We start from the raw sequence: 9,818 nt of genomic DNA, 5'->3' as shown, positions 1-9,818 counted from the left end.
CGACTGTTTGGAAGCGTATGTCACACAATGGGACATCATTCTCAAGATTTGCGAGGATAACTCAAAAGATATCGATTCTGCTATCTTCAAAAAAGTCTCAAACATAATACTGAAGCATGCAGCACAAGAGTACCGTATAAGTCAGGTGATTTAAATCATGATTGAAACCACTTGAAAAAAATCAAGCCAACCCTGCCTGTAGTGGACACTAGCGCTGAGCTAAATTGTCCTACTGGGGCGATCGTTGTGGCGGACCGGAATACCTTGTTCCAGGAGTTAAAGATGCCTTGGTTGGGTTGTGGTTCTTGGTTCTTCCTTAGCTGTTGAAACAGAAGGGTGCACTGGTTCCTTTTTTTTTAAACAAAAATACACTTCGGAAGAAAATCCAAACGGCTGCGCCAATTTTATTGATTAATTTGAAACTTGCGTTTTTAAAAACACTTTTATTTCAAAATTAATACCATTTTTATAATATGGATTTTAAATGTATGCGACCGAACCTAACCGTACACTGACTATCTTTAAGCTTAAAGCCCGTGTCCCATGCATCCGTTTGTACGATGATACGATGGTACGAAAGTGTTTCTATTGGTTGGAGATCTGTCAATTCGTCCGTCGTCGTATCAAGTTAAAAACTTTTTAACTTTATACAATGGTCGTATGGTTTTTAACCTCACATTCATTGTTTACATATATATTTTGTTGTTACGTTATATATGTTGAATTTATTGTTAGTTTGAATAATGAAAACTAAACTTTCAGGACAAAATTGAATTAACAAAGTGCTTCTGTTTTTATTATTATGGATTAGGCACAACAAGAAATTTTGGGTTCCAGACCATATTTCATAACATAAAATAAACGAATATTTCATAAGTGTTTTTTAATTGATTTGGACCGATCCCTGAGTGGTATCCGAGAATCTAATAACCGCAGTCTTGCCGTTATACGGTTTATCAGGAGATTTTTCACTGATATTGTAGGTACTCTCAGAATATATGTTCCTCCTCAATTTTACTTCCATCGGCTTAGATATCTATTGCTTGAATTGAATGAACTTTTTTCCGAAACCTTATCTAGGCATAAACGCCGGAATTTTGACGAAAACAAACAAATAAAATGAAATTTTTGAACATTAATTTCATAATAATATTCAAAACGCACTTAAATTACATCGAAAATCGTAAAGTCGAGACATGTGCTTCGTCTACGTTATAATTATTATTTATATTAAGTTATATCTACGATTTAATACTTGAGTTAAAATTAAGCGTTGAACCGTTTCTTTATTACATGTAACTAACCAATAGATAAATTATATTTAATATAATTAAATATATACATCCATTTTTTATCGTTTCTTAAATATAGCGTATATTGCAAACTCATATTGTTTTTCGATTCTCTATCGTTCGCTGAAGTTTTCGCTCTGGAAACTGGACCATTCTGTATAGATATTTTTTTATGAAATTATTGTTTGATCATGATTTGTTTTCTTTTTTTTAAATGAAAACTATTACAAAATTAACTTATCTAGTCAACGTTTTCCTGCACGTGCAGGTTCTTTGTTACCTAGGTGGAATATGTTTTACTCTATTTAGCGTAAAAACCTAATTGTAATTTATTTATTAAATGTAGAGTGATACTTGATGACAAATATTGATATTGGAAATTAGTATATTACCAATTGCTGTTAGACAACGGATAAGCTTAAGACATTCACCGAAAATGTGTCGATTATTGAACTTGGTCTGTGTGGTTTCAAGAGGATTCACAAAATCTCATGAATGGCATTTTTTTCTATTTGCAAATCCACTGTGAAACTCGCCTGATCCATGAATATATTTTTTTTAATAATTAGTCGATCTGGACTATTATTATCGATTTATGATCCAGCGTCAAAAGTATATTCAAAATAAATTGAAGTTTTTTGAAAATCTGTGGGTAAGGGACCTTAAACAGCCTGGATTGGAAACGCATGTTTTCTATAGAAGCATGCCAAATACATTCGGCATCCGCAGATATTGGTGGACAGAGATGTTGGGATTATTAAGTACCAATTTCTTGAATTTAGTTCACTTCAGTAAAAACTTTTTTAAATGTTTTTTTTTCTATATGGCCTAAAGATTAGGTATTCTTAACTTTTCTTTTCTTATCATTTCTGCTGTAGCTTCTTTTATAGTTAAATTATGCTGATACTACAGCAGAAACGATACTACCGTTATTTGCATAGTACAATCGGCATACGTAATCATATCGTACTTATCTACAAAGTTTGATTGCTTCTCAAAACTTCGCGAACATGTTACCTTCTTAAAATTACCAACTATCCTGCTGGATTTCGACTCATTATTCCTCCAACAGTAAAATCATTACCTACATTTAATTAACTACTATCAATACCGGTAAAACTTTGCACGTTTAGATCTGATCAACGTCAGTTATGCCTAAACTCTACTAAACTTACGTCTCGTCCTTTACTTAACTGACGGGAAAACCGTTTATTTCCACAAGCACGAATATTCGCAATATCGTTCACATTGATAAAATAAAATAAAATCTGTGATAAAAATTAGAATTAACACAGGCGAGTATAAGTGGAGAATGCGCAATACTTATAAGCTAATGTTTTTTTATCAGCAAAACGCTTTTCACGTCGATTTTCTCCACGATAAACTCACAATTAATTGTGTAATAAATAGGAATAAACAGTTAATGCGCTATATAATTTCGAACTTCTCGATCTCAATGCTGCAAATTTGGCATATCGAAGAGAAATGAAGGCACAATCAGTTAAAATTGTCATCCTTCTTTAGGACAACGCCAGGCCTCATTCAGCAAAGGCCATGAGGTATAAATGAGACAAGGCTGGGAAACTTTGGACCATCCCCTCTACAGACTTCCAGACTTGTCACCTTGTAACTTTTATCTTTTTGAAACCCTGAAAGATAAGCGATATCCTAGTTTGAATAGTGAGAACCTATTCAAATAAGCATAAAAACAAAGTATTACCGATATATGCAAGATGAACAACCCAGATTAATTTCAGTACGTCAAATTGGTTGTCATTCGGGTTTGTTGTCATTATTAGAATGTATGCATACAAGGTGATTCAAAATTGGCGTCATTCTTTTTATGGGGTTATAAGGACTCACTTGGAGAGCACGAAAAAAATATTTACATTTTTTTTTTCAAAATTTTTTTCAAACGCGCGAGCGTCTTCCTATCGTGTTCACGATTGGCGTTGTTTGCTAATAAACTGTCCGGTAAGCCAGTAGATAACTTTTGGATGGCAAAAATAGAGAGAGAATTGGAAAATCGAAGAACACGGTTTATAAAGAGATTAATTAAATTGTCAAATTAAAACAAGTTTGTGACATACATCATACACATATTTGACGTCTTTCACAAAGTCTGATTTACCAAAATCGGCAAAAATTGCGTTTAGGAGTCGTCTACTTTTATGTGTGTGTCCCCAACTGAACATATCTCAATATTATAGCAATTCGCGAGTTCAACGATGGTGGCGCTGCGAAACGTTAAATTACTCGTTGTCGAGTGACAGTTGAGACAGTCAGACTTGTTTATTTATTGGAGTTGATAACATTTATAACATAAAACAGTACTTTTCAAAGTTGATTAGAACAAAACAAATCACAATCAGATTGAAACCCGAATGTGACACCAATGTCAACAAAACAAGTGTCAAACTACTTAACTTGTAGTTATAATTTTAGACCCCAGGGGGCGTCTGGATTTTTGAACTCGCGAATTGATCGGTTCACATTATATCTAACAAGATGATACTATACTTTTTCATTTTATTTATATTTAGTCATTATAGACCTAACATATTTCATTCATTTTTAGGAGGCGGTCTTCCAGTCGGAACGGTGGTATTAGTGGGTAAGTTACCTACAGTGAAATAAAACTTTTTAAATTATAACACAAAAATATTTCAGAGGAAGATTTCCGAGGTCTCTACTCAAAAATCCTATTGAAGTATTTTCTAGCCGAAGGTTTAGTCTCAAAACATTCTACCTTAATTGCTAGTCAAGATGTAAATCCTGCTAAAATCGTAAGTTTAATTAAGAGATATCCATAGTCTAATGCTGATAGGTCGTAATCTACAAAACAATTAAAAATTGTATTTTTATGTCAAAGACAAAAAGTCGTACATTACTCTGACACTAAAATTATTAACCTTTGACAACATCAATCAGTAAAGTGCGATTTGCGATGATAGTTTTCATACACTATGTTGTATTGATATAGAACAGACTATTATCACAGTCTTGAAAAGACGTTTCGCCTTAAATTTAAACAAGATTATTTTTAATTTATTAATTTATAGTTGTATCCATAGATAAAGTAGGACCTATGAAAGTCAAGAAAACTCAGCACATGATTTGCACACAAAATTTCAATGCTTAATAACTAAAATTTATATTGTTCCTTGCAGCTGAAGGAGCTCCCTGCTGTAATTGAAAGTGATCCAGAGCCGGATATAAAACAGGAAGGACAGGCCATCACTGATAAAATGAAAATTGCATTTCGATATCAAAATCTGCCCACGTCAACAGCTGCTCCAAGAAGCAAACATATAGGCCACCATTTCGATTTATCACGAAACATATCATTTAGTAATGTCGATAAATCTGATATCGATTTTTGGACGGGTGAAAAATTGTCAACAGGTAAGGTTTTAATAGTCACAGCATTTAATATATGTAATTCAAATATTTGTAATTTATTCATTCTGTCTGCATCGTTTTCCATTCCTTTTTTATATCCGACCCATCGTATAGCGTCGTTCACTTTACGCTGTTGTCTTAAATCTTCGTGTGTTATTGTATGTGTCTATTATTGCCTGCAATATTAATGTTCAGATGGGGCGCTTTTTTCAACTCGCGTTTTACCTGCAGTCTAGATAATTAAATAAACTGTGTAACTACAAATTTATAAGAATAAACTTTACTATCATTTGCAGCACTGTTGGTGTTTATGTAAACATTAAACTCTAAAGTTGAATAAAAAATTGTTGCTGCAGTTTCAAACTGTACAGCATTTTTAAAGCTCTTTAAATGTCTGGTACATTGACGATAAATGAATCAATCATATCGCATTAGTAAAATGTTATTTTTACTAATGTGTGAAACTAGAGTAAATGCTTTTTTCAACTGGTGTGCCATCGATTTATCAAAACTATCAACAAATAAACATTCGATTCTAAACAAAAAAGGTTTCTTGCGTTTTATTTGTACAACTCGTCATTTTCGAGTGAAAAAAATATCATCGTATTAATGCACGTCTTAAGGCGCGTTTAAATCAGACCAAACAGGAGCGAACGAACAAAGAAACGAATTCGCTCGTTCGTTCGTTTTGCGACGTTTTTATTTGAACGCTCATTCGCCTTTGCTGTTGATCCGCGTATTCCGTCGAACAAGCAAAATGTCGGATACAGACGACAACATAATTATATCTAGCGCTGCTAGTTTTTTAGTCATGGCAGGACTTTTAAGAAAGATGAGAAAAAAGAAGAGTGTATGGACTTGTTGAAAAAAAGAAACGCAACTAGGGGTAACATTTTATTAATGGATTTAACCGTTCATCATTCATTTCATTCTATAAACATGATTTTATTTTATTTTTTTATTATTCATCATTAATAAGTATTATTTTTTACCTGTATAGTAGTTAGTAATAAAAATATTCATTATTCAACAAATACCGAGATGAACCGCATTCGTTCATAACCCACAGAAATGTGGGAATGCTGTCCACACTGAGCACGAATTTTCTTTGATGATTCGCTAATTTACCGACACGCGTCGGAACTTGACCGAATGCAAACGAATTCGTTCGCTCGGTTCCGTTCGTCATTTAAATAGACACAACCTTAAGCGAACGAATTCGTTCGTTCGGTCCTGTTCGGTCTGATTTAAACGCGCCTTTAAAATCCTTACTCAAACATTAAGTTTAATGAGTCGGATTTTAATTAAAACATTAACATATGCAAACAGATGACTCATAATCGGACCTGACAATCACACCAAGAACTAAATTGTTCAAGATTGTTGTAAAGTATTTTTTTTTATTAAATTAATTAACGGAACTCAAAATTAACATTTAACAACAATTTGTGCAAAATGTCCTCCCCAGCCGAACTACAAGTATTTAGACTCCAAAATCAAAAAAAAAATGGGTGTCAATAGCATTTGCATATGTTAGTATTTAAAACTAGTATTTTAGGTAAAATCCCACTATGACTACCTACTGATTAAATCAGTGATAATCTCAAAAATGGTGGCTAGTAGCCAACCGACAAACATCGCAAAAAGTAAGAAGTAGATTTGGAAACAATTTATGTATTTTTGTGCGGAAAAAATTATAACATGGATCGAGATACTCCAATCTCTGAACTTGCTTCTATTTGAAACAGCTCGGCTTACAACATTAGTAAACAAAGTGGAGAGGAATACAAAGAACACACTCTTAAAACCCTCTGAAACGTTACAGCTAGTCTGCTGATGGAGAAATGGTTTACTACGGGAGTATGGAATAAAAATAAACCCGTTTGAAAAATTTGAGTTTAAACCAGCGCCAGATGCAAGAAATGCACAACGAAAGGATTTTTTTCCTTCGATTTCGATTATACAGTGTGTCTACTTAAGTTCGCACCATATGGAAAAATGTTTTTTTATTAATTGTACGAAAAAATGTTATTTTTCATAAAAAGTTCTTCTTGGTCCTAATCATTAAATGCAACCATCAGATATTAATGGTTTTCAGTCGTATACGAGGTATATCAGAAAATATGAATGTGGTTCAAGAATAATGTACCTTTATTTTTGACAATATCGGAAATTGTTATTAAGAAAAGTTGATGAGAGTTGAAAAGTACGTTCAGATATCTAATTGCACTTATCTATGATGAACATCAAGTTTTGTTATTTTTAACTTTTTCATTATCAATTTTACGAAAAAAAAGTAACTCTTTATAAAAAGTTCTGCATGTTCTAAAAGCTTAAATACAATCATCACACATCAAATTTTGCAGTCGTATCCGAGATTTGTTCGAAAATATGAATTTTGATTTAAAATTTTCGATATTATCAAAAGTGTAGATACTTTAATCTTGAGCAAAATTCACATTTTCTTATACTTCTCGTATAAAAGGATTCTGAGATATTATTTATATATTTTACTATTTTCTAACTTTTCATAGAAAAAAATGTCGGGTCCTCTGCTATTGATGGTCAAAATTATTCAAATATATTTTTTTTCGAATATCCAGGAACTCGCTGTGAATTTATTCTTGTGTAAGACTCATGTTTTGATGAAGCAACCGGGTTCATCCACTTTGGGCAAGTGAGGAATTCTTGAGTGCCTTGGTACAAAAACTACCAGAACTGTTTATTTTGTTTGCTGGAATCAACTGATTTCTTTTGAATTGATTCACTAATTATTTTTGAATATTTTTGGACTATTTGGAAAATCTTGTAGCATTCAGAGCTTTTTCGCAAAGAAATATTTCTATTTCCTTGCGATTTAATAATTTCAAAAAATAAACTGCAAAGGTCGTAGTAAGCGATTATGCTCTTTTATAATAAATTAATTGTCAGGCGTATTATATTTTTTAACTGGCCGACATGGTCAAAGTCTTAGGCCCGGTTGTTCTTTTCGAAGCGTTTTTGTTCGAATCGCGTTCAGCATAAATCACAAAAAAAAACAAGCGTGTTTGGCCTTGACGAAACAAACCCATAGCAAGTTTCATTAAAATCCATCTGAGCACTATCACGATATTACAAAAAAACTTAATTTAAATTTTGTCAATAAAAAAGAGAAAAAATGTCTAAAATTGTCAGTTGGCACGAGAACAGAATTTTTTTGCGCAAAAACTATGATTGCTACGACTATGATTGCTAAGATTTCACAAAAGGGACCAAAATGTTAAAAGAGCATTAGTACATCTACTCAAAAAAAAATCCAACTGCCAAATAAAAACTTTTGGTAGTTTTTGTACCAAGACACTAAAGAATTCGTCTTTGCTCAAAATGGATGATCTCGATTATCCATCTTAAATTTTCCATCCAGTTTCATTAAAATCCATAGTACCATTCTCCCGATATTTCAAAAAAGATAATTTTTTTTGAAGAACTTGAAGAATCTATAACAGAAGAGCCAGCCATTTTTGCTTAATAAAAGTTAGGTCAAATCGTCTTCTTTTGATCGAAAGAATATCGCAGTATCGTTGTGCTTACGGGACAACCCGATGGATGTTGCATGTTTAGTTTTGGACCAAGCAAAACGTTTTATAAAGAACAAGTTTTTTTCGAAAAATTAATAATGAAAAGTCTCGCATATGATGCGAACTTAAGTAGACACACTGTATTAAGATTTTTTGTTTTTTAGTAAAACGTTGACATGATGTATTTTCGTAACAATTAAGGACCCTCGTTATTAGAATATTTGAAAGGGTAGTACTTTTGAATCACCCTATATATTGCCTGCAGTTGATTTATTTACCAGAATGTATGTTTCTGTATTAGGTTATAGTAGCTTTATCAATCCCGCATATAGTGATCTGCTAAAGACGATTAGGAATAAGATAAAAAAAGGAAAATTTTTCCTCAAGGACAATCCTGAGAAAAAGTCAATACTACGAATAGGAATTCATTCTCTAGGTAAGAATACACTATAGATTTACATATTTAATGGTTTGAAAGCAATACATTTTTAGGATCAGCAATGTGGTTACCTTCCAGAAGTTCTATAAGTTGCTTAAATGAAAATTGTCAAGATTTATATATGTTTTTATTTTATCTTCGAGCATTGGTAAGATCTGCTCATGCAGTAGCATTCGTTACGATTCCAGCGTATTTATATGAAGAGGTAAATTTTAGTTATCATTATAATATAATCAAATTGTTGTACTAAATAATTTTTTGATCGTGTGTAATAAGTATATCTATAAATTTTGCATATTCAATCAGTAAAGTTTGCATTTCGTTTAGGACGTAAAAAACGACTCTCACTCATTGTATTTCTTATCCGCCTGTTCATTCCAAAGTGATCTGGCTGTCAACAGTAATGTTCATGACAGAATGGGGATTAAAAATTTACCCGGACGTAGTCCCTAAAGCTCTTTTATCGCGTTTAAGAAGTTGTGGCGTATTTTCAAGATTTTCTGGTTTATACAGAGTTCCGCAAAAATTCAGGTATTTCCGACAACCGTTCTTCTTCTTCTTCTTCATTAACCGTAGTTTTTCCACTGCTGGAGATAGATCTCTTCAAGTTTATTCCAGATATCTCTATCCTGTGCTTTCTGTGTCCAGTTTCGTCCCGCTACGGCTTTAATTTCATCAGCCCATCTCTTTTTCATAGCTCGCTGCGTGCATTGCAGGTGATGTACGCTGTTTTTTGTGAGGCGCATTGTTTCCAGCCCGTAAGGGTTTACTGGGAGTATGCAGCTATCATACACTTTCCTTTTCAGATTCATAGGGATATATCTGTTCCTGAGTATAAATCCTAGTTTTTTGTATGCAGCCCAACTTTGACCTATTCTTCACGGTATTTCTGCTTTTTGATTTTCTTTATCAATTTTGAGTTTATGCCTCAGATATATATGCTCGTGTACATTTTCGATCTCATTCCCTCCGATTGAAAGTTGAATGTTTTGCGTGCTGAGGATTTTTGTTTTTGTAATGTTGACCTCGAGTCCTATTTTTTGAGAGGCATGGTTTAGTTGTTTGATCATAGTCTTCAGTTCCAATGGGTCTTCGCTTATTAGAACCACGTCGTCCGCAAAACGCAGG

General features: G+C 33.0%; 1 protein-coding gene and 1 long non-coding RNA gene across 2 annotated transcripts in view; one reads left to right on the top strand and one right to left on the bottom strand.

The window, feature by feature from the left end:
* LOC109540805 (elongator complex protein 4) overlaps positions 1 to 9,818 on the top strand; it is a 27,854-nt gene that overhangs the window by 5,011 nt on the left and 13,025 nt on the right. The window contains exons 2-6 of the mRNA XM_048669322.1: positions 3,871 to 3,906; positions 3,963 to 4,078; positions 4,463 to 4,697; positions 8,553 to 8,687; positions 8,744 to 8,895. Coding sequence (XP_048525279.1) covers positions 3,871 to 3,906; positions 3,963 to 4,078; positions 4,463 to 4,697; positions 8,553 to 8,687; positions 8,744 to 8,895 — 674 coding nt within the window. The remainder of the gene's footprint in view (positions 1 to 3,870; positions 3,907 to 3,962; positions 4,079 to 4,462; positions 4,698 to 8,552; positions 8,688 to 8,743; positions 8,896 to 9,818) is intronic.
* Positions 4,704 to 5,180, bottom strand: LOC125505481. Its single transcript, XR_007282205.1, has 2 exons — positions 4,920 to 5,180; positions 4,704 to 4,870 (listed from the first exon to the last, which is right to left on the bottom strand). It is a non-coding gene; the product is annotated as an uncharacterized LOC125505481 (long non-coding RNA).

This window comes from Dendroctonus ponderosae, unplaced genomic scaffold (assembly GCF_020466585.1).
Source record: "Dendroctonus ponderosae isolate FM_Combo_2020 unplaced genomic scaffold, Dpon_F_20191213v2 Dpon_F_20191213_1, whole genome shotgun sequence".
In the NCBI taxonomy this organism is placed as follows: domain Eukaryota; kingdom Metazoa; phylum Arthropoda; class Insecta; order Coleoptera; family Curculionidae; genus Dendroctonus; species Dendroctonus ponderosae.
This window is presented reverse-complemented; position numbering and strand designations above follow the sequence as displayed.